The sequence below is a fragment of the Stegostoma tigrinum genome, chromosome 11 (genome assembly GCF_030684315.1).
Source record: "Stegostoma tigrinum isolate sSteTig4 chromosome 11, sSteTig4.hap1, whole genome shotgun sequence".
In the NCBI taxonomy this organism is placed as follows: Eukaryota; Metazoa; Chordata; class Chondrichthyes; order Orectolobiformes; family Stegostomatidae; genus Stegostoma; species Stegostoma tigrinum.
In genome coordinates this window covers 30,559,701-30,586,003 of record NC_081364.1, presented here as the reverse complement: position 1 = coordinate 30,586,003, position 26,303 = coordinate 30,559,701, and the positions used below count along the sequence as shown (strand labels likewise).

At 39.8% G+C, this 26,303-nt stretch overlaps 1 protein-coding gene across 6 annotated transcripts in view; it reads right to left on the bottom strand.

The window, feature by feature from the left end:
• Positions 1-26,303, bottom strand: part of cacna2d3a (calcium channel, voltage-dependent, alpha 2/delta subunit 3a) — an 807,750-nt gene that overhangs the window by 403,994 nt on the left and 377,453 nt on the right. For all 6 annotated transcript variants that reach the window (XM_059649881.1, XM_048547899.1, XM_048547901.2 and 3 more), the window contains 3 exons: positions 24,161-24,221; positions 23,924-24,074; positions 22,441-22,515 (listed from right to left, as the gene is read on the bottom strand). In XM_059649881.1, coding sequence (XP_059505864.1) covers positions 22,441-22,515; positions 23,924-24,074; positions 24,161-24,221 — 287 coding nt within the window. The remainder of the gene's footprint in view (positions 1-22,440; positions 22,516-23,923; positions 24,075-24,160; positions 24,222-26,303) is intronic.

The following is a 26,303-nucleotide window of genomic DNA, read 5'->3' as shown; positions in this document are numbered from 1 at the left end:
CAGAGAACCACAGAGATTTGCACTGGAAGAATAACTAAAATAATATGTTTCAAAATCCTGGAATCTCCTAACGACCAAAATTTCAAAACATAGTGCTCTATTTTTAATTTTTTCAATGCTTGTTCGCCTGCATAGTATCTTCCACCTGGAGTTAACATAGTTGTACTAAAATCTAAGACATCAAAATTAGTTCCTGACCTTGACGAGAGTCCCAATCAATTCAACTATCTAATTTAGACTTCACAATTCCTCTAATTCAGTTTTGGAAGCCACTGGATCTTTTAGTGAAGCTGGTCATTGACAAACAGGAATGGGGTTCCCAGTTTTTGAATAAGATTGCAAAGTGACCTTTGATCCATTCTGCTTGATTTCCAATCCAGTATACTTAAAAAAACTTCCAGTTTTGAATTCTGCTTGAAGTTCATATATGACAGTCTTTTCAAATTCATTGCTCCTACCCAACAAAGAAAACAATACTTCTGAAAGCAGCCTCCCATAGTCTCTGTAAAACATGGGAGGGTCTGCTATTAATTCGAGCCTAACTTTAATACGACAGACCTTACTAAGAAGTATCAAATTCTAGAGGGATCATTAAGTCATTTATGCAATGATTTAACTCGCCCAATGCATGTAGGGTTACTTTTGGATAGAAAAGAAACATTTCATTGGAGCTGAGGTCTGCAGAATTGCAACTTAAATATCAATATTTATATTCCCAAGTATTTGTTACTCAACAAAAAGCCAACAAATATTTAAAATTGCTTTTCCTGCTTGCGGATCAAAACTTTCTCAAATGGCGACACCATGCAGATTCAATGATCCTTTTGAATGCATCAAAGATGTCTCCCAAGATAATATTGGAACTGATATTTTCTGGCTCTGATGTGTTTTTTGTTGAATTCAGTACCACATGACCAAATTCGTACTCCTTTTCTTTATCTGTGTTTGTATATTTTAATGAAAAAAATGATAAAAAAACTTGCCAAATAAATCTTTGAATTTATCATTGAAACTGGCAAAATAACAAAGATTTCACAAACTTATATCTTCTAGCTTTGACACTTCAAATTACATTAATTTTTTTATTCTCCATTTTTCTTTACTTCAATTGATTTTCTTTAAGCCTGTGCCTGAAGAATTATTTTAACTTGCTGTTGTTCAGTTAATAGCTCAGCAATTTATTAACTCACTGCTGGAAGCCTTAACTGTTTTCTTCAGTCTAGCTTGTCATGTGCAAACAAATCTTCTTGAGTCCCTTTGCTCAAGGGATGTAACTTATTCTGGGTGTCCTAAAATTAGCCCCTTGGATTCTTGATTCAGATTTCTCCATTTACTGCTAATGGGCTTTTGTTGTTCTCCTGGCATTCTTTTAAAGACTTGTGTCCCTTTCTACTAGCTGTAAAGGTTTTTTTCTTTTAAAAAAAAGTACAATGTTCTGCTAGTTTCTTGGCAGGAATTTTTGTTCAAAGATGTTTTCTCCACAGCTGCTGTTCAGCTCTGTGGTCTGCATGTAGAGATGGCTACTTTTTTGTCACATGACTTTTTAAAAATTCTTCTCCAGATGATCTCAGGTCTGTTTCTTGAACTTCACTACTGCCACAATTTTAGAGGTCATATACCCCCTCAATCTTTCATCATGTGACTTGATGCTAGATTATGAGTTCGGGTTCTTTACAGATTCATGAAGAAGACGGCAAAGTCAAAGATCTTTCAGGCTTAGACTTCAAAGTAACTATTTATTTTACATTTATACTGAATACTGCAATACATGGTGGATATAGATATGCGAGTTCTGGCTTGGTTACAACAGGTAATAACTAATCTATCTTCTTCATGTCTTCAAGTCCACATGCTTTCAGTGTGTTTTCTAGAGAGTCCACTCACTCAATGGTAGTCTCAGTGATGCATAGTTCTGTGATATCAATGCAAGGTTGCTTCAATTACCTTGCATAACACATCATGACAAGCAACCTTATTGTGAAGCCACTAAGGCCACAGATTAAAATCAAATGGACAAAATCCCTTTCGCTCACAAGATTGTGCTTCTCTTCGATCAGTGCTGAGAAGGACACCGCTGGATCATACTCACCAGACTATTCCTTCAGAACACTGGTAGAATCCAGGGAGAACTATCATCACTGGGAGAACTGCAACAAGCAATTAAACAGATAAAAATCATGCCTCAAGATGATTAGTATTCCAACTGAGGTGTTTAAAGTTGGTGGGCTTTTGCTCACATTAAGATTCGGTACACTCATCCTATGGATCCCACAATAGCAACATCGATGATACTTCCATCAATGTGTCAACGATTGTGTGAGTAGACCCATGAGGCAATGATTGATGAAATTGAATATGTCCTCCTCTTGAGGAGTGTGCAACTGGTTTAATTCTCAATGTTATCAGGCACATGCTATAGCTAAACTGAAACTACTTGGCTACTGCGCAGATGGTTGTTGAGTTTTGGGATACTATTAGGACCCATGGCATTTTCTGTGTCCCGTGCCATTGGCAATATCTTAATACAATGTGGAGCAAATCAAATTGGCAGAAGATTAGCATATATAGCTTGAGGGGAAAGACAAACTAGATCATCCATGGAGAACATCTGGCTGAAAACTGTTGCAAAATTTTCAGTCTTGTTTTTTGCAATGACTTGTTGAACCCTCCGATCATTGTGGAAAGAAGTAGATGTAACGTGTGAGAAACATACAGCATGAAAAAGTGATCAGAGATAAAGGGAACTGCAGATGCTGGAGAATCCGAGATAACAAAGTGTGAAGCTGGATGAACACAGCAGGCCAAGCAGCATCTTAGGAGCACAAAAGCTGACGTTTCACGCCTAGACCCTTCATCAGAAAAGGGGGTCAGGGAGACGGTTCTGAAATAAATAGGGAAAGAGGGGGACGCGGATCGAAGATGGATAGAGGAGAAGATAGGTGGAGAGGAGAGTATAGGTGGGGAGGTAGGGAGGAAATAGGTCAGTCCTGGGAGGATGAACAGGTCAAGGAGGCGGGATGACGTTAGTAGGTAGGAGATGGAGGTGCGGCTTAAGGTGGGAGGAGGAGATAGGTGAGAGGAAGAACAGGTTAGGGAGGCGGGGATGAGCTGGGCTGGTTTTGGGATGCAGTGGGGGGAGGGGAGATTTTGAAGCTTGTGAAGTCCACATTGATAACATTAGGCTGAAGGGTTCCCAAGCGGAATATGAGTTGCTGTTCCTGCAACCTTTGGGTGGCATCCTTGTGGCACTGCAGGAGGCCCAGGATGGACATGTCATTTGGACATCGAGCAGTTTATCCGCCACCTCTGCCTCTACACTTACTTCTCTAACCGGGAGCCTAACCCTCCCTCCACTGACCCCTTCACCTGCCTCCAACACAAGTCCTCCTTCTGGACACCACCCCCAGACCTCCTACCCTCCCTCGACCTCTTTATCTCCAACTGCCATCAAGATATCAATCGCCTCAACCTCCCCCCCCCCTCACCCACTCCAGCCTCTCCCCCGCAGAACAGGCAGCCCTCCCCTCCCTCCACTCCAACCCCAACCTCACCATCAAACCTGCAGACAAGGGAGGCGCAGTGGTAGTATGGCGCACTGACCTTTACATTGCTGAGGCCAGACGCCAACTCTCTAACACCTCCTCCTACCGTCCCCAGACCATGACCCCACCCCCGAGCACCAACGCATCATCTCCCAAACCATCCACAACCTCATCACCTCAGGTGATCTCCCACCCAGAGCGTCCAACCTCACTGTTCCCCAACCCCGCACCGCCCGCTTCTATCTCCTTCCCAAAATCTGCCTGCCCTGGTCGATCTATTGACTCTGCCAGCTCCTGCCCCACCGAACTCATCTCCACCTATCTGGACTCCATTTTCTCCCTCTTGGTCCAGGAACTCCCTACCTATGTTCGTGATATCACCCACTTCCTCCAGAACTTCCAATTCCCCAGTCCCCAACACCTCATTTTCACCATGGACATCCAGTCCCTATACACCTGTATTCCTCATGCAGATGGCCTCAAGGCCCTCTGCTTCTTCCTGTCCTGCAGGCCCAACTAGTCCCCCTCCACCGACAGCCTCATCCGCCTAGCCAAACTCGTCCTCACCCTCAACCACTTCTCTTTCGATTCCTCCCACTTCCTACAGACAAAGGGGGTGGCCGTGGGTACCTGCATGGGCACGAGCTATGCCTGCCTCTTTGTAGGTTACGTGGAACAGTCCCTCTTCGGTACTTACACTGGCCCTAAACCCCACCTCTTCCTCCGGTACATTGATGACTGTATCAGCGCCACCTCAAGCTCCCAAGATGAGCTCTAACAGTTCATCCACTTCACCAACACCTTCCACCCCAACCTCACGTTTACCTGAACCACCTCGAACACATCAGTCACCTTCCTGGATCTCTCTGTCTCCATCTCAGACAACCACCTAGAAACCAATATCCATTTCAAGCCCAACTCCCACAGCTACCGAGAATACACCTGCTCCCACTCACCTTCCTGCACAAATTCCATCCCCTATTCCCAATTCCTTTGCCTCCGCCACATCTGCTCCCAGGATGAGGCATTCCACTCCCGTACATCCCAGATGTCCTTGTTCTTCAAGGAGCGCAAACTGCCCCCTGCAGTGGTTGAGAACACCCTCGACCGTGTCTCCCGTATTTCCCACAACTCATCCCTCACACACCGTCCCCGCAAGAACCGCCAAAAGAGAAACCCGCTCGTCCTCACATACCACCCCACCACCAACCTCCGGATACAATGCATCATCCTCCGACACTTCCACCATCTACAATCCGATCCCACCACCAAAGACATTTTTTCATCCCCACCCTTGTCTGCCTTCCAGAGAGACCATTCTCTCTGCGACTCCCTTGACCGCTCCACATTCCCTTCCAGCCCCAACACACCCAGCACTTTCCCCTGCAGCTGCAGGAAGTGCTACACTTGCCCTATACCTCCTCCCTCACCCCCATCCCAGGCTCCAAGATGACTTTCCACATCAAGCAGATGTTCACCTGCACATCTGCCAATGTGGTATACCGTATCCACTGTACCCGTTGTGGCTTCCTCGACATTGGGGAAACCAAATGGAGGCTTGGGGACTGCTTTGTAGAATACCTACGCTCAGTTCGCAATAAACAACTGCACCTCCCAGTCGCGAACCATTTCGACTCCCCCTCCCATTCTTTAGACGACATGTCCATTCTGGGCCTCCCGCAGTGCCACAATGATGCCACCTGAAGGTTGCAGGAACAGCAACGCATATTCCACTTGGGAACCTTGCAGCCCAATGGTATCAATGTGGATTTCACAAGCTTCAATATCTCCCCTCCCCCCACTGCATCCCAAAACCAGCCCAGCTCATCTCAGCCTGCCAAAACCTGTTCTTCATTTCACCTATCCCCTCCTCTCACCTCAAGCTGCACCTCCATTTCCTACCTACTAACCTCATCCCGCCCCCTTGACCTGTCCGTCTGCCCCGGACTGATCTATCCCCTCCCCACCTCCCCAGCCATACTCTCCTCTCCGCCTATCTACTCCTCTATCCATCTTCAATCCCCCTCCCCCTCTCTCCCTATTTATTTCAGAACCCTCTCCCCAGCCCCCTTTTCTGATGAAGGGTCTAGGCCCGAAATGTCAGCTTTTGTGCCCCTAAAATACTGCTTGGCCTGCTGTTCATCCAGCTCCATACTTTGTTATCTCAGCATGAAAAAAGATTCTTTTGTCCAACTCGTCCATGCCAACCAAGTTTCCCAAACTAAACTACACCCATTTGCCTAAATTTGGCTCATATCTCTCTAAATCTTGTCTATTCAAGTACCTAACACTTCCTCTGGCAGTTCATTCCACATATGAACCATTTTGTGTGTGAAACAAGTTGCTCCTCAGATCCCTTTTAAACCTTTTGCCTCTCATTTTAAAAATATGCCCTCTAGTTTTGAACTACACTACCCTAGGGAAAAGATCTTTGCTGTTCACCTTATCTATGCCCCTCATGAATTTATAAACACCTATAAAATCATGACCTCCCATGCTCCAGTGAAAAAAGACCCAGTTTATGCAGCCTCTCCTTATAACACAAACCTTCCAGTTCAGTAACGTCTTTGTAAATCTTTTCTGAGCTTCTCCAATTTAATAATATCTTTCTGAAAGCATGGCAGCCAGACTGTAGACAGTGCTCTAAAAGTGACCTCACCAACATCCTGTTGAATTTCAACATGACGTGCCAACTCCTATACACAAAGGTCTCAGTAATGAAGGCTAGCCTGCTTAAATCTCCTTTAACCACCCCGTCCGAACTGCAATGCAACTTTGAAGGTCTATGCACCTGAATTTCTAGGTTTCTCTGTTCAACAACACACCACAGGATCCTACCATGAAGAGTATAAGTCTTGCCCTTGTTAACCTACCAAAATGCAAAACCTCCCATTTATTCAAATTAAACTCCATCTGTTTCAACTAGGCCCATTGGCCCAATTGATCAAGATCACTTTGTAATCTTAGATGTCCTTTTTCACTGTTCACTATACCATCAACTTTGGTGTCATCCGCAAACTTATAAATCGTGCTTCCTGAATTCTAATCCAAATTATTCATATAAATGACAAAAACAATGGGCCCAGCACTGATTTTAGCAGAACACTGCTGGTCACAAGTCTCCAGTGTGAAAAATAACCCTCCAGTCGAATGGCTTCCGACTACACTGTAACAATTGTGTACTTCTGTGCATGCATGTGGAGATTACTTCTATTAGTTCTGCAATTCTGCTGCTGCTGATGGCCACCAGTTTAAGCTGCTGCTTCTGTTCTGAATCTACCCCATAAAATATAATGGTAGTGCCATACAACAATGGAGTTATGTTCTCAGTGTAAAGATGGGACTCTATCTCCACATTTGTGGTGGTCACTCCTACCAACACTGAATTGAGCAGATGCGCTTAAGACAGGTTGGTTATTGGGGAACAGGTTCCTGGTTCTCTAATGGTTTGCTGCAGTAGCAGTACTTTTTCTTTAAGACTTGACCAGCTTGGCACAATTCTAGTGACATTGAATTCTTTCTCACAGAGTATATTTTGTGCTCTGGTTACCCAAAATGCTTCTTCAGAGTTGTGTTCAATATGGGGAGTTCTGATTCATCAGCTAAGACCATAAGACCATATGGCATTGGAGTGGAAGTAAGGCCATTCATTCCATCCAGTCCACTCCGCCATTTAAATCATGGCTGATGGGCATTTCAACTCCACTTCCCTGCACTCTCCCCGTAGGCCTTGATTCCTTGTGAGATCCAGGATTTATCGATCTCTGCTGTGCGGGCATCTAATGTCCCGGCCGCCACCGCACTCGCTGGCAATGAATTCCACAGGCCCACCACTCTCCTCATTTCCGTTTTAAATTTACTCGCTCTAATTCTAAGGCTGTGCCCATGGGTCCTAGTCTCCCCGCCTAACGGAAACAACTTCCCAGCCTCCACTCTTTCCAAGCCATACATTATCTTGTAAGTTTCTATTAGATCTCCCCTCAACCTTCTAAACTCTAATGAATACAATCCCAGAATCCTTAGCCGTTCATTGTACGTTAAACCTACCATTCCAGGGATCATCCGTGTGAATCTCCGCTAGACATGCAGAGCGCCAGTATGTCCTTCCTGAGGTGTGGGGCCCAAAATTGGACACAGTTTTCTAAATGGGGCCTAACTAGAGCTTTATAAAGTCTCAGAAGCACATCACTACTTTTATATTCCAACCCTCTTGAGATAAACGACAACATTACATTCGCTTTCTTAATCACGGACTCTACCTGCAAGTTAACTTTTAGAGAATCCAGGACCAACACTCCCAGATCCCTTTGTACTTCTGCTTTATGAATTTTCTCACTGTTTAGAAAATAGTCCATGCCTGTATTATTTTTTCTGAAGTGCAAAACCTCGCATTTGCTCATGTTGAACTTCATCAGCCATTTCCTGGACCACTTTCCTAAACTGTCCAAATCGTTCTGCAGCTTCCCCACCTCCTCAGTACTACCTGCCTGTCCACCTAACTTTATTTCATCGGGAAACTGCACCAGAATGCCCCCAGTCCCTTCATCCAGATCATTAATATATAAAGTGAACAGCTGCGGCCCCAACACTGAACCCTGTGGGACACCACTTGTCACTGGTTGCCATTCTGAAAAAGAGCCTTTTATCCCAACTCTCTGTTTTCTGTCAGACAGCCAATCCTCAATCCAAGCCTGTAGCTCACCTCGAACACCATGGGCCGTCACCTTACTCAGCAGCGTGTCGTGAGGCACCTTATCAAAGGCCTTTTGGAAGTCTAGATAGATAACATCCACTGGGTTTTCCTGGTCTAACCTACTTGTTACCTCTTCAAAGAATTCTAACAGGTTTGTCAGGCACGACCTTCCCTTACTAAATCCATGCTGACTTGTTCTAACCCAGCCCTGCACTTCCAATAATTTAGAAGTCTCATCCTTAACAATGGATTCTAGAGTTTTACCAACAACTGAGGTTAGGCTAATCGGTCTATAATTTTCCATCTTATGCCTCGATCCTTTCTTAAACAAGGGGCTTACAACAGCAATTTTCCAATCATCTGGGACTTTCCCTGACTCCAATGACTTTTGAAAGATCAGAACCAAAGCCTCCGCTATTTCCTCAGCCACCTCCCTCAGAACTCGAGGATGTAGCCCATCGGGGCCAGGAGATTTATCCATTTTTAGACCTTTTAGCTTTTCTAGCACTTTCTCTTTTGTAATGCCTACCATACTCAACTCTGCCCCCTGACTCTCCCTAATTGTTGGCATACTACTCATTTCTTTCACTGTGAAGACTGACGCAAAGTACTTATTAAGTTCTTCAGCTGTTTCCTTATCTCCCATCACTAGCCTTCCAGCATCAATTTGGAGCGGCCCAATGTCTACTTTTGCCTCTTGTTTGTTCCTTATGTATTGAAAGAAACTTATACCATCATTTCTAATATTACTGGCTAGCCTGCCTTCATATTTGATCCTCTCCTTCCTTATTTCTCTCTTTGTTATCCTCTGTTTGTTTTTGTAGCCTTCCCAATCTTCTGATTTCCCAGTGCTCTTCGTCACTTTATAGGCTGTCTCTTTTTCTTTAATATATTTCCTGGCTTACGTGGTCAGCCATGGCTGTCTAATCCCACGCCAAGTAATCTTTCTTTTCTTTGGAATGAACATCTGTACTGTGTCCTCAATTACACCCAGAAACTCCTGCCATTGTTGCTGTACTGTCTTCCCTGCTAGGCTCTGCTTCCAGTCGATTTTCGTCAATTCCTCTCTCATGCCCCTGTAATTACCTTTATTTAACTGTAACACCATTATATCTGATTTTGTCTTCTCTCTTTCAAACTGTAGACTGAACTCTACCATATTATGATCACTCCCTCCAAAGTATTCCCTTACTTTAAGATCTTTTATAAAGTCAGGCTCATTACATAGCATTAAGTCCAGAATAGCCTGCTCCCTTGTGGGCTAAGGGAAAGCAGGTAATCAAACAGAGGTTTTCTCTTCCTTCCATGACTCAATGCTATGAAACTTCCTGGTGCTGGAGTCAATATGAAAGATCCACACAGCTGTCCTCACTTGTCATAGTGTCACTGCTCCATCACCTGTAGTGTGACAGAACATACTCGGAGACGGTGATCGAGAATTCTGAGAAATTATCATTCTTACCGAATCAAACCTTATGACTAACATCACACTGTTGCTGTGTGATAGCTCTCCCCAATTTGGTACAAGTTCAAGGACAGTGAAGAATTGACAGAGTTCAATGTACCTTCATCATATCCAGTGTCTAGTTTAATGCTAGGTAATTCTTATTAGATTTCTTAAGAGTGGTTTGACACATCCAGGCCATTTCAGATGGCAGCTAAAAAAATGTCATGAATTACTGCTCTGGATCTGGGATCATACAGAGACCAGAACATGTAAGGACAATAACGTAACCACTGAAGGAGGCCATTAGTGAACCCAGTGGGATTTTGTGGCTATCTGGTAGTTGCAAACCATCATTAATGACGCTCATCTTTGTATTCTAGTTTTACTAATTAAATTTATTTTCCAATTCCTATGGTGGGATTTGATTTCAGGTCTCTTGTATACTTGCAGCTAATTCAGATTATTAGTCCAATAACATTACCACTACACCAGTGTTTGATGTTTATAATATTGTGAGCATCTACATATTTGTAGCCCAAGATTCGTGGACCTCTGCTGTTATAAGTTTTTCACCGCTTCAAAATATTCAAATCTATCCATTTTAAGTTCAAAGTGAATAACCTCACAGGTGACTTTATTGAAATCCAAAGAAAGTTGTAGTCAAGATCAGAAAAGTGAGAAGACTCTATGCTGAAAGTTTCGTAATTATGACTTCTGAAACCTCCAGCCTCTGACATGCACTTGAGTAAAAGCTCAATACTGTCAAAAAATGTCAGGTTTTCCTAAATTGATTAAATCCACCCTCAAAATTGGCTCAATTGTCTCTTTCACTGAACGAACAACAATCAGTTATTACATTTTAAGGCTAAAAATTAACTGCGTAACAATAACAGATGACTGCCATTCATGAAGTTTAATGGAAATTAATCACAAAGCTGTGATAGTCAGTTTACCCATGAGTAAGCAAGAAATTAACCTCTTGGCCACTCCAAATGGGTTTTATATTTCAAAAGGTAAAACATTGTTTGAAATATAATTAGTACTTTGAAGGAGACATAACTGGTGATTCTAAACATAATTATCCTTTATTGATCCTGGCAGCATGATGCTGGTGCTGCAACATCTGACTGCTCAGCTGATCTCCCATAACCTCACTGGTAAGAATATCGATGCAGTTTCTGCATGATGATTACAGGCATTGGGATACTGTACTGAATACTCACTGCCATTGGAACAGGGGTTCTGAATAATCCATATAGTTTAAACAAGGTTAAAATAAAACCTATAAGTGGAGGTTCATTTGGAGGCTATGCTGCATATGGCAACTGAGAGTTGACATTATCAAAGATCAATTACATGTCAAGGTAATGACAAAAATCACATGACTCATCCCTCCCCTGACTGATGAGGTATGCCGTTCACCAGCTGGAAATACTGATTGGAAATTTTAGAAACATCAGTTGGAAGCTATTGAAACAGGCCAAATTTAATTACAACTAAAGCACCCACTATTACTTAAGAGTTATTGTACATTAGGGTAATAATCAATGCACAAAGGTCTTCTCTTAATCAATACTGAATAAAACTAGCCTGTGATGATATCGCCAGATACGCCAATCCTGTATCTGGGAAATTTCCTCGATATGGAGAAACGCAAACTTATACTTTCAAGCCAGAAATGCTGAGAAACATAAATCTTAAGTGTTTGTATTAGTAGAAAAAGATGTTGTACAACTATGAAACTTCTGGCACATGCCTGAGGCTACAATTGCAGCATTCTCAACTGAATCTGGTAAATGTCTTCCATTTTGTCATTGTACTAAGAATTAGAGAATACGTTATTACCCATGATTGATTATTGCAATTATCTAGCTTATTTTTTCCAACAAAACAACTGAAGCTACCTAAAATTCAGAGCAATTACTGCACTAAACACTATACCACAAGCTTTTGATGTAGCCACGGCTATCACTTCAGGCACTGTCTTAGATTTAGACATACCTGTGACTTAATATTTAAATTAATCATCACCACTAATGGATTCTCAAAGGAAGGGTGCGTAACACCTCCAGTGATGGAAGCTGTAATGAAGATGCCCCAACAACAGGTAGAGGGCAAAGGTTCTAAGTAAAGGAAATGCATAGATAAATGTCACTGAGCCTAAACATCTTTAAGACAGGCACAATGCATAAAAATTGTGATTGGAAGCATATTATAAAGACCATTTTTAAAAATTTTTCTGTTTTTGATTATGGGCTGACATTGGAAAGGAACTTTTTGTAAAACCAAGGATGGTTGAAGGAGGCTACGCTTTTAAAAAGCAAGTGACTTACCACTCATTGTAAATGCTGTTTACACTGCTGCTCATTCATGCTGTAGTGGAAATCTAGTTTGCAGATGAACCAGAACCAAGGGGTATGTATAAACAGAGAATGGCTGGCAACAATACTGCTTGGTCCATGAACTAGTGACCACTTACTGATGACAAAGGCTTTTTGCCTGCCAATAGCCATGTGATTGGCTCCCCAGGTAGTTGAATAGCCTGGGAGTGTGAATGCTTTGGCAGAAGCAAATGGAGCTCTGGAGGAGAAGGTACTGTTTTTGCTATGGAGTAAAAAGCATCTCAGGCCTGAATTTAGCCAGTTTCTTTCCTCTTTCCAGTTGCTTTAAACTGGGGCTTTTAATTGTTATGTCAAAGAGCATCATAAGTAGGAAACAAGCTGTCTGACCTGCTGTGCTTTTCCAGCTCCATGTTTATTGGCTGACAGTAGTCACCCTGTACCTCTTTCAAGTTACTGAAAGTATCTGAAGAAGGAAGATTGAGATCAGAGATAATGGGAATTGCAGATGCTGGAGAATCCGAGGCAACAAAGTGTAGAGCTGGATGAACACAACAAGAGCTCAAAGATCATTTCAGCGTGTCCTGTGTAAAGGATCCATTAAATGGCCTCCCAGTCTTTCCCTCTGTCAAGAATACCAATGTTTTTATTCCTGTCCGTGTCTTTCGATTGATGTGTGTATAGAGAGGAATTTATAACGGGGTTTGAAGAGTTTAATGCTGATGGTTCATAATTGATCACCTGTAGCTTGGGTCCATTTATTTGTAATGGTCATTCATGTCAAGTACAGAAACTTGGTCCATGCTTTCTGTCAACATGGGTTAAAAGACAGGAAAATTGTAGAATTTTGTGTACTTTTCAAGATCTTCTAACTTTTGTGAAGACTTCAGGAATAACAAGGCTTGATTTCCTGAATTATATTTGAGAAAGCTGTAACAATAATATATTATGATAAATGAGAGGTTGAAAGGGGTAAGATGTATCTTGCTGACATGCATAATGCACTGTATCAACACTGCACTCCGGTAGGTAATCTGGCCAATCTGACCAGATCAAACTTAGTTACAATGCACATAACCATAGGTACTATTTGAGAAGCTCAGGTCCCCTGCCCTGCCCTAAGCAACACTGTCCTCTACAGCCTCTCCCTGCATCAAGAAGAGAACTGCAACAGGCAAGTTGCTGGACAAAGCCTGCTTCAACTCAAACCTACTCTTCTTTAATTACCTCCCAAACCCACCAGTAATATCTTCCCTCATTCCAGCAAGGGTTAACAACTGGATGCCCGTGGCTGGAAGGCTGACAGATCAAAATACCTGCCAGAAATCATATTCTCATTGTAGTCCCCACTGCTCGTCTACCAATCTTAGAACTCCCACTATGACACTGGGTACTTTTAAATTGTTTTGGAATCAGCTATCAACAATGTGATTGCCAAAACCATCTGGGCTAAGGTTTTGGTGCATTCCAAACAATGACTTACACTGTCTGCTGACTAAACTTGAAGGTGAACTTAGAGAGTCATTGATAAGTCGATTGCTTGGCTCTGTGCCTCAGAGGTCAGTAAAAAGTACACAGTCGGGAGATGAAACCTAAATGAAACATAGACGGAGTTAGTCATAATTAGGTTCGTGTGGGAATTTGGTGGAGGAGAAAAGCAGTGTTTTCAATAAGGTTTATTGCAACTAGTAAAGTGTATTAAGTATTAGCCGAATATATCTCTACCAAGAAGGTTTATCGATAATTAGAAGGTTTAGAAAATGAACATAAATTATGTAAAGCTTAGGTTTTAAAAGGCAGCTTGGTCATGTGAAATGTATGTCCGAATTTGTGGATGCTCCCAGTGACCTAGATATTTACATGTTCTGAATCCTGAGTTCCAGTTTTCAGAGTTTGAGCAGCAGCAGGAGTGGCTGTGCTGCATCCATGAGGCTGACAAGTATGTGGACAGTAAAGTCAAAGAGGTGGTCACAATGTTGGCTAGAGCATTGAGGCAGACAGTGAATGGGTCCCTGCCAGACAGTGTAGGAGCCCCCACAGGTCCCTCTCACCAATTCTTCTGGGGAGGGTGAACAGTCGGAGGCTGTAGTCCACATTGGTATCAATGACTTAGGTGGGAAGGGGAATGATGTCCTAAAAGCAGTGTTCAGAGAGATAGGAAGGAATTTGAACAGCAAGACCTCTAATGCAGTAATCGCACACTTACGTCCAGTCCCAAATGTTGGTGAATATAAAAAAAAGGAGAATTGAATAATTGATTGAATAAAAAGCAGAAGAATTGTGTTAGGAAGGAGGCATCAGATGTCTGAGGCATTAGGCTTAGTTCTGAATGTGTGGGATGTGGACAAGATGGACAGGTTGCAACTTTGAAGAACTGAAACTGCTATGCTTGCAGGGAGATTTATAATGCTGTTGGTTTAAACTAAATTGGTGTGGGTTTGGGAACCTGAGAAGGAGTTCAGATTTGAAGGAAGCAAAATTGGTAAAAGAAGTAGAAAAGTAAAAAGCAAAATAGAAGACAGGTAAATTTTGAGAATTAAACATAATGTGAACAAAGTAGAATTAGAAGAACACTATTTTGAATGCACATAGCATTTGCAACATGATTGATGATTTGAATACACTTCAGATAAATGGATATGATTGGATTGCTATTACAGAGACATGGCGACAGAATGACCAAGATTGGAAACAGAATGTCCAAGGATTTTCAGTATTTAGAAGGCAAAAAGTAAAAGGAGGTGGGGCAGCATTCTTAATACGCAACAAGATCAGTACATTAGTAAGACAATATCTTTGATCAAGGAATCAAGCAGTAGAATCAGTATAGGTGGAAGTAAAAGAACAAAATGGGTAGCAAATATTAGTGGCAGTTGTTTATAGGCCACCAAACTATAGTGATAATGTTGGGCATAGTACAAGTCAGAAAATTAGAGATATATGTAATGTGGAAAACACAGCAGTAATGAGCATTTTCAGTTTACAGTTAGACTAATGTTCTTATTGGCACTAATGCCAAGGAGGACGAATTCCTGGAGTCTGTACAAGATGGGTTTATAGAGCAATGTGTTGAGGACCCAGCAAGGAATCTTCTTTGATGAAGGGTCTAGGCCCGAAACGTCAGCTTTTGTGCTCCTGAGACGCTATTTGGCCTGCTGTGTTCATCCAGTTTCATACTTTGTTATCAAGGAATCTTCTTATTTCAGATTCAATAATTTACATTGAGAAAGCGCTAACTTACTCCCTTGCTTTAAAGCACCTTTGGTAAATAGTGATCATAATAAGATAGAATGATATGATAGCAATACAATTTCAGTTTTGCACTGCAGTTTTTTTGAACTTAGAACATAGAACATTACAGCACAGTACAGGCCCTTTAGCCCTCGATGTTGTGCCGACCTGTCAGACCGATCTCAAGCCCATCTAACCTACACTATTCCATGTACGTCCATATGCTTATCCAATGACAACTTACATGTACCTGAAGTTGTCGAATCTACTACCGTTGCAGGCAAAGCATTCCATTCCCTTACTACCCTCTGAGTAAAGAAACTACTTCTGACATCTGTCCTATATCTTTTGTATTAAAATTTGTTTCAGGTGCCTAAAGAGGAATTCTCTCGTCCTGTTGAAAAAAGTTGTGATGTATTAATGGTGATGAAGGAAAACTGGGCAGTCATTTTCGTATTTTGTTAAGTTTAAGATATTTTCAAGTTTTCTTTGTGAAACATACTGCTTTCTTCAAGCTAAAAGTTCAATGCAACAGAATTGCTGTATTATATGAATACTATTTCTAAAACATTACAATCTATAAAATACCTTTTCTTCGAAATTGGGAATGGACACAACAAAAATGTGGGAGACTTTTTTGCATAAGGATGATATGCACACACTGCAAAAATGTAACCATTCAATCCAGTAGAATCACTTCATTAGTTCAGTTTGAGCCTTGGTCAACCTGGAAGCACTGTATTGCTATGTTTTCCAGCAGGTTTCTCCCCAAATTTTATTTATTTTGAGAGGTTTGTAAAAGATTGCTCTGGGGGACCAAGGAATAGACTGAGATTATGGGAATTTACTGCTCAAAGCCAAAGGCTGGATGCCTTATTGCATACTCAAAGTAATTTATTTGACATCACCTCTCTTGACATGCGAAGATGCTACAATAAATTACAGCTAATTGTCTTTTTTACAATTGATGTTCTAATTATCAAATGATCAGTTCACTGATTATCACATTGCAACACTATGATCTATGCCTTCCCTTTTATGATGCTCTCATGCATCTATATTTTCATCTCTTTGATCAAAATATAGTCATGAAAATTCTCACAGCTTGGGACCATAATCTCAAATGTGGCTGACATAAAGGTACATAACAATTTTTTCCTCTATTTCCTACTGATTCAAGATGAAAGAAAAATGTGTAAACATTCAGTTAGTTTGTCACTGTTGACAGCCTTTGATATTCTTCTACCTCCGAGTAATAAGGGACAGTAGTGCAGCATAACAAGTGCATATTTGTCTATTTGCCAACATTGGAAATGATGTTTTTAGTAATATGACAATAAAGCTTTTTTGGCTATTTTTGGGTATTAGTATAAGCATTCTAAGATGTCAGAGTGGTGGTGTTAGATTAGAAAGTAACATATCTTTGGTTAGCTGCAGGCTTCATACTGGAAGCTATAGGGGAACTCCTTTATTTAATGACTTATCAGCTTTTGAAACAGCTGATCTGAAAACGTTTCATTGGCTCTAACCACATTTTAAATGTGGAGTAATTGACAATCCATTATATGTGTAGTGGTATCATATAACAAGGGGATTTTCATCCAGTGGTTTTTTTTTTACCGTTTCAATATCCCAACTTAAAGTTAGTGCTGTCAAAGTTCAAATTTTTATTCTTATTAACTGAACTTTAAAGCATTAATCTTAGAGGCTTATAAAATACATTTAGAGAAATCTGAGTCATCCGTCACTTCTGTATTAAAATTTGTGGTTTCCACCCCATCAAAATAGACTGAATAAAGTAAGATTAAAGCTATATTGACACAGAGCTCTCTGCAAGTTGATTTTAAAATGTAATCTATTTTGGATGAAGACTTTTTTTCGTTTAGGCATAAAGTTTAAATGCTGCAAAGGCATCTAAGTTAATCATAATTCTAAAGCTAAATTATCACTTGTATTTTCCATAAATCTGAATTGAACATGCCACGCAATGAACACAATATTATGCCATTGTCCATTGAGTAAAAACACTCATTTCCTTCTGAAATGAGTGCCATGACTACTATCTGAGAGTCTTAAGCATTTTCTCCAATATATCACTTTAGTATTTTGCAATTCTTCTGTAATTAGTGGCACATTATCTCTGAAGACATGCACTATGTTAGAAAGCTCTTTAATACTCACCTCTGCACTTTGCCAATTTGCTTGTGACAAAAATCCAACAAGTATTAAAAGATTTTGAAAATTATGCCATGATTTTAATTGCATTAGCTAGATAAAAGAAGTACTTTATAACATATATGCATGGCTTTCTGTTGTTGGAAAATCTCCTGACAAAAATTAATGGGTGAACCAATCAGAGTATCAATCTTAACAAAATAAACCGAAATTCAAATACAGCTCATTGGATAAAAGAACGATGAGATGTAACATGTATCTGAGCCAAAATGATCAGGACGCACCAGACTGACTCCCTGAGCTATGTTAAATTAGCTGGTTTCAGTTTAGGTAGAAATTGTAGCATGACAATGCTTCTCAATATTGCAGGCTAGACAGAGAAGAAACCAGACAATGTTGCAGTCTTTATTCTCATCCAATGGCCCATCTTCAAGAGTGTGCATATGTAAATGTTCTGATGGCAAGATAAAGTTCAGGTACAACTGAGCAACATCAAAATTCAGTAAGGTCATACATGAGAAATAGTCCTTTTATGGGTAGCCTTTCAGTACTATATTAACTTTCGATCTGTAGATTTGCGTAAATCACATACTCAAGGAAAGAAAATAAGAGAAAACTATGGGATAATTGAAGGGGGCAATTTAGAGTTATGCAATGATATAGCATAAAAACAGGTCCCTCAGCCCACTACTTCTATGTCAACCAACAAATGCCAAAATGGCATGAATCTGTCTTCTGAGTCAGGAAGCTACGATTGACACCTTACTACAGAACCTGTTTAAATAAAATTTTAAGATAGGACTGCATTTGGAGGTGGGCAAGGGCACAGTGTGTGGATGCTATCTGTTGTGTTATCACCTTTGTAATGATATTGCTTTGAAAGCTCAACATGCAAATAAACCAAGTATGCAGATAACATCACAGGACCACAGGCCACATGCTTTCTGCATTGTCGTACTGGAGTCATAGGCTGTGTCTGCGGCTTACTCTGTCCTATATATATTAGTTTAGCTGTAAATAAATACATCAGAGATCTTCATGTGAACAGAATCCATCTTATTGGTATTGTATTTATACTGTTTCAAATGAGACCTAAAATTTAGGCCATAACAGCCTGGTTATACGAATATAAAATACTCTGTGGTGCTATATGATAGTATGAAGGTAATCCTCCTCTCAAAATTTCTCTTTCAAAAGAATATCTCAATAAAAGAAATGATCAGTTATCATATTTGCAGTTTGTGGGGGAGATCACTGTTCAGATTGATTCCTGCGCTTGCCTACATTGATTGTACTTCAAAAATCTATTGATCGTAATTCAAGCAAGTATAGCACTTTGGGACATCCTGAGGTTATAATGATACACTCTGTAAATTATAGCTCCTATTTCTATATTAAAATTAAGGTAGAAGAAATTATTTAAAGGCTGCCATCTAATCATGAGATTTGTTCAAGTGCGAGTTCCATTATTTATGATACCATTTGAAACCTAAGTGCAATCTTGATGTTTTCAACACGGTTCATCCAGCTAATCAACTAAATTTTGGGAAACAAACATTGACAGAAAAATGTTTAGGGCATCATTCATTTTAATAAGTCTTAATATTTCATGTTGTTTCTTTTAAAACATTATTTTTCATTTTAGGTTATGTACTTTGCTGACCAGCCCAGCATTTACTATCCTAGGAACTATGTCTTAGGTCTTGCATAAACATCTCATAAAGCAGATATGATTCAGCCACACAATGTTGGACTGGAATTATATACAGGCCAGACTAAAGAAGAGCAGTAAAGAACATTAAAAGAGTCATAGAATTATAGAATCAGAGAAAGGTTATTGCACTGTAGGAAACTATTTGGCCCATTGAGCCTGAACTAGCTGCCTGCAACAGGAGCTCAACCAGTTCCTTTCCTGTTTCTTAATTTTGTTTCTTCTCTTTAGGTACTTATATTATACCCTTTGGAAAGCATTAAATCTGCCTGCAGTACACTCTCAGACAGTGAATTCCAGTTGCTTACCACTCATTGTGTAAAACTAGAAAACTCTTGGAAAACAGTGACAGGATCAGACAGAGTCAGCGTGAATTTGTCAAAGGGAAACTTTGCTTGACAAATTCACATGGATTTTTTTTGGTATTTAACTAGTACTTGATGATGGGAGGAGCCTGTGGATCTGGTTTACTTGCACTTTCAGAAGGTTTTTGGTAAGGTACAAAATAAGAGATAAGCATGTAAAACTAAAGCCCAAGGGACTGGGGTAATGTACTGACAGAGAGGGAGAACTAGCTGGTGGGCAGGAAACAAAGATTAGGAATAAAGACGTCTTTTTTCCAAGTGGCAGCCAGTAGGGTAGCGAAGGGATAGGGCTTGGACTTCAACTATTCACAATATATATCAATGACTTAGATAAAGGAACTAAACATAATATCTCCAAGTCTGCAAATGACTCAATGCTGGATGGGTGTGTGAGCTCTAAGGAGGATTCCGCTTCAGAGTAATTTGGAGTGAAAATTCTCAGCAGATGAAGAATAATGTAGATAAATGTGAAGTTACGCGTCTACAGAAAGTAGATTACTATCTGAAAAGTGATAGATTAGGAAAGGGAGAGGTGTAAAGATATCTGTTGTCCTCGTGGATCTGCCACTGAAAGTAAGCATGAAAGTGCAGCATGCAGTAAAGAAAGCAAGTGGTACAACGGCCTTCATAGTGAGAAGCCTTAAGTACAGGAGCAGGCATGTTCTTGCTGTAATTGTCTAGGCCTAGGGTATTGTTTGCAGTTTCACTCTCCTTATCTGAAGAAAGACAGATCTTTAATAATGACAATTTTTTTAAAAATGGGAAAAGACAGAGTAAACAAGAGAAGGACGTTCCTGATGTCCAGGGAGTCCAGAACAGAGGAGCAAAGTTTAAGGATACGGAGAGGCCATTTAGGACTAAGATGAGGAGAAATGTCTTCATCCAGACAGTGGCGAACCTGTGGAATTCTCTGGCACACAAGGTGGTTTGGGGCCAAAATATTGAATGTTTTCAAGAAGGAATTTTTGGATGAGATTCCACAATTCAGGGGCACTTGCTGAATAACTTTGAGTCTGCAATTAGTTACATTAACAACCAATTTAAGTTAACTAGTCAAGCTCATTTTCCAAGGGGCAGCCAGTAGGGTACACCCATCACACACCCATCCAGCATTGAGTCATTTGCAGACTTGGAGATATTATGCTTAGTTCCTTTATCTAAGTCATTGATATATATTGTGAATAGTTGAAGTCCAAGCCCTATCCCTTTTTACACTTGATAGGAATGAAGTACAGTCATATATGTTTATTCTTTGTGTTTTTTAAAATCAATTATCCAGGGGTTTTGGGGCTAAAAGTATCAGAGTATAAACAGAAAGCAAGAACTAGGTACTGAGTTCAATAGTCAGCCATGACCCCACTGAATAGGTGGAGCAGACTCGAAGGGCCGAATGGGCTATTCCTGCTCCTACGTTTCTATACTTTCCCTTACAGCTTCGCTGTTTTTATTGTCAAACACTGATGGTACAGCCACTCTCTCTCTCTCTCTCTCTCTGTTCTAAGATGTCTCATGACATGTGAACACCACCAATCTTCTCTCAGTTTTTTCTTCTCCGAGGAGAACAGCCCTGACTCCCATAGCCTCCCTAATAACTTCAACTCGTGGAAGCATTCTTGATTTTTTTCAATGCTCAATTTCACACTAACTTCTCTTTTAACTGCAATAAATTTCTGTTCTTTTCATTCTGAATATAAGTTCTGAAGCTAAGGTTGAAACTCAACCTTTCTGGATTATTAGTTCAGATTTCTGGATTAGTGGTATAATACCACAACCACTATGTCACCAATCTCCGGCAAGTAATTTGTTTCTGTACCTTACATTGGCAATATATTATTGATATTTTTAAAACTTATTTGTTATAATAATTACTAGCTAGAAAATTAAGAAATGAAAACACGTGGAGTTATTGAAGGAGGAACTAGATGCTTCGCAGCTATCATTTATTCTCCTGCCAATTTCAATGAGATATTTGTTGTCGCTGTTGATGGGAGAAGAAAGCATCATTTCCTGCATGTAAGGTTTGAATAGAAAGAAGAATGAGCAAATGTAATTTGAAGATTCCAATCTCTGCAAATCGGTTTCTATTTCCACAGGATTCTGTCACTTCAGTCGATTTACTCCGGAAGTACATATCAATAATTTCTCAAGCTGTTAATTCTCTCATTTTATAGTTAATTGAACTACTGGTAAAATGGTTAGCCATGAAGCAGCACCAGATTAATTTGGTAGTGCCAGAAATACAGGCAGGATAACCCAGAGATAGGCAGGTTAAACAATGATAGGAACATTCTGCTTGCTTAAGAGGCATAGTACAGATAGTATTTAAACAGTGAATAAAAAGATTCTACTTTTGGATGTGATTCCACAATTCGGGGCACTTGCTGAATAGTTTTGAGTATGCAATTAGATACATTAACAACCAATTTAAGATAACTAGTCAAGCTCACAATGGCTGTTTTACACTTGATGGGAATGAAGTTCAGTAATACATGTTTATCCTTTGTGCGTTTTTAAAATCAATTATGCAGGGGTTTTTGGAGTACAAACCTCCTGTTGCTTTCTCCTTAACAATCCTCCACCTCCCAGAGTCAACTTGCCGACAAATTAGAACCCTTTACAAATATAGTACAAATTGCTGTGATAGTTTAAAATTTGGTATTCTCGTTGTCCTGGTGAGTGGAAGCTGAAAAGTGATCAACAGTATGTCTCTCTTTTAAGCTGTGTCAAATTCTGTACCACCATCTTGTTGTTTATTCCTGTTTAGTCAATATGGTCTCTAGAACTTTTGAACAAACCAATGATATGATGACTGCTTTATTTTCCAAACATATGTATACTCTCAGCACACAAACAATACACAGGCACCTTGCACATAACCTGTATTTTGATTTGTTAATATATTTATTCAGACTGAATAATCTATGTTGACTAACTTACCTCCTTGTTGTTTCTGTCTGCTTGTACTAAAGTGTCATTTATGCAAGGTTCCACATAGTGAAGTTCTTCGTTGTACTGAGGAAGAAAAGATAATACTTCTCAAACTGTAATAGATGACATTAATCGACCAGTGTAACTTTGTCTATTTTATATGAAAAGCTTGGAATTAATTATCAATGTTTAAGATAAATTGGCCAAAAGATTATTGATGTTTTGTGCTGTATTTGTATGTTTTTACACTAATTGATACAGTGATTGTGACTATTTCTAATTTTTATTTTCTCGTATGGAAGTAATTTTGTTTTTCCCAATTACGCTTTTGTTATTTTTTTGTAAAACAGTTGCCCAAGAAATTGAGTAAATTTTTTCCTCCGTCTAGAATCTTCCACATTCAGGTGTTGTCACACGCATCTATTGTCTCAGCTTTCAGACTTCTGTTGTTGTTCATTTTCTGTTAATAGGTGAAGCCAAATAAGTGTAACCAGTATCAGTTCAACTAGTTGTAATCCAACTAACTGACAGTTCCAGTCACTTGTTGGAAAGAAATTCCTCTAGCCAATTAAATAAATAAATATAAAACAGGAAATTCTGTCTTATGTCGAAATGGAATATTTCCTCAATTATGAAGGAGGATTCCTGACTCATCTCAAATGCCTATTGTTAAGAGCTTCTTTTTTTTAACCTCAGCCTTTCCTCATTTTCTAGCACCATTATGGTATTCCATAGTAGAAATGTTAGGAACTTTGTTCATTGAACTAAAATGTAAATTTCTGCTGTTAACTGAAATCGGAATTGCTGGTACAGGGCTTGACCAAAGTCAATTACTTTCTGCTATTTCACTTGGATGCAATGACACAATTCAAATGTAGCAAATCACAATTAAAACTCATTCCCACACAATAGCCTCATATGCATTATCAAATAGAAGTCACTGGGTGTGGGTTAACAATCCTGGATTATTTTCCCTCCTGAATCAAGGGTTATTCAAGTAGTCTTTTACAACCATAACACAAAGTAGATGAATGTTTTGGTGTGTATGGCAATTTATGACCATTTATGATGATGTACAACAGCATTTTCAACAGCCAGGGCATTGTTTCAGAGATAATGGGAACTGCAGATGCTGGAGAATCCAAGATAATAAAGTGTGAAGCTGGATGAACACAGCAGGCCAAGCAGCATCTCAGGAGCACCTGTGCTCCTAAGATGCTGCTTGGCCTGCTGTGTTCATCCAGCTTCACACTTTATTAGCCAGGGCATTGGACAGCTTTCCTATGTTTTCTCATGTATATATTAACCATGCACTCCAATATATGTACATTTGTTCACTTCCAGTAAGACAAAATTCTTACCTCATTTTCACAGGTTTCATGTAAATCTGTAATGACTAAAGCTATATCTTACCAGTAGCACTACTTCTAACTTCCTGATCACTATCATTTTTACAACCAGGTTATATTCTGAACAAGGCAAATATTCTTACTGCAATAATATTGAAAAAATCATCATCTCCAAGTGTGTCCAGGATGGAAGAAACTGTTTGTTTGGCTATTGTCATGCGAAGTCCTTTCATGCTTCCACTGACATCAACCAAAATGATAACATCTTTGGGTGAAGTAGCTGCCTGAATGTACCTGCACCAAACAAAAGGGAAATTTGTATTATATGGTCTCCAAACTAAATGTAGAAGTATGCACAATGGCTCTAAACTATTACCTACCATTTGCGATTTCTGCAGTCAAATGCAATCACTCCATTTTCATCTGGCTCCCACTTTATGCCTATTTTCAAGGAATCAAGTAGTTTAGAAAATGATGTAATCAAGAGGAATGTGAAAGTCAACATCTTTTGATCTATGTCTCATGCAATAACACATTTTTAAATGTCTCTTTTTATTGTTTCAAAGTTATTTCTATGAGCAGACTAAGGTAATATTATTGATATATAAAAAGTGCTTTCTTATGCTGACTGCTTTCTAAAATGATCTCATGCATTCATTATGCCTGGCTAACAAAGCACCGTTAACCTGAAGGACATAAGTGCACACTGAAGGTTGGAAGACAAGGCAGTTGTTGTTTGAAAGGAACTGGCCAAGTAAAAATTCAATGAGCTGTAACCTTTACAGTCACTGATTTCCTTCTATATAATGAAAGTAGTTGCAATATATCAGTAAAATGTGGAATATTTTAAAATCTAACTTGAGGCGACATTGTGGAAGATTTTCTCCTTAGGATCCAAAGAGTATGATATGACAATGTGCAGTCAGGCCTCTAATGCAAACCTCACACTTACTTTCAGTCCCAAATGCTGGTGAATATAGAAATAGGAGAATTGAAAGAATGATTGATTGAATAAAAAGCAGAAGAACTGTGCCAGGAAGGAGGCATCAGATATCTGAGGCATGAGGCCTGGTCCTGGATGTGTGGGACCTAGGCAAGACGGATAGTTTGCAGGTTTGCAGAAACATGACCGATATCCTTGCAGGGAGATTTATAATGCAGTTGGTAACGGTTTAAGCTAAATTGGTAAGGCTTTGGGAGCTCAGATTTGAAGCAATAATTTGAAGGAGGCGCAAACCAGTTTCGGGTTCAGTGTCACTAACATTTGTTTTCTACTGGATCTGCTGGTTTCAAAAGGGTACTGAGAACCACTTGTTGGTTCATTGAAGCCAGCTGATGGGACAGATCTGTTGAGGCATAGCAAAAACCTAAAAGATAGGTGCAGGATGATTTATTTGAGGCCCAGGACAGAACAACTGTCTGCCTGTCACCACAGATGCGTTTTAAGAAGTGAATTTCCCTTTTGGAGAGTTCTTTGAATGCCTTCAAAAAGCACACACTTCACCTATTTTTCTGTAAAAGTTGCAAATAAGATCTTAAAATAGGTAAAGAAAATCTAGTCATGTTTTTATACAGCCCAACCCCAGTAGTTTTGTGCGTAAGTGCCACATTTCCACTTCTTCTGGGTAAACCCATCACAAAGTACCTTAAATCTGGCTATTTATTAAGAAATCTCATAGACAATCAAGTACTGAAGCAAGGAAATAAATGTTATTGCATGTAGCAACAAAAATAAGGCCAGTTAAGTAAGCAAATTAAGCCTCACAACCCAACTTGGCTATTACCCGATTAATGGTCACACTTGGTCAGATTTCACCAATAATGTCTGTTTCTGAAAGTGTCTAGTGTTTGATCCTTACGTGGTGTTTTTCTTTGAAGTTTTGTTAAAGGGGGATTTCTATTGTTTGACTCTTGTACAGATTTTGGACCTTCAGTTCATTATTGGTGATTCTGTAAGTTTTTTCATCCAAATTACTGCAAGTCTGCAGCTTGCCTTCTTATCAGAAGTAACTTCTTTGTTCCTTGTTATATTTGGCCTTCACTATGTGTTTGAAGACACAACCTTTCTACAGTTAACTCCTTAAATTCTCCTGCAGGGCCATCAGTTGTCCTTTGTGGCATCAAGGTAGCCAGTTTATCAAGCAGGTGCTAAAGCAGTTTTGTCAATGTAATCTTGATTCCCTCTTTTCCAAGACATGGCTAATTACTTTCAATCTCTACGTAACAGCCTGTCATTATTCCTTAACAGCTTATTCCAGACAAAGTTACTACTGCTGCTTTCCATGGATGACAGCTTATCTTTTGTTGATTTGTTTGATCCACAAACGGTTACTAAAGTTCCAAAGTTTGTAATATCGTTGTCCCTCCTCTTTGTTCATTACACATAAAGGCCTGTGCGAAAATGTATTCATGCTGGTTTTCAAGTACGCTTCCAAATACAAGAATTTTCCTGCTTACATGGGTGACAAGTCAAGAATGGGTCCTACTGTGGCACCTAATGTACATTTTTATACATCTAATGTT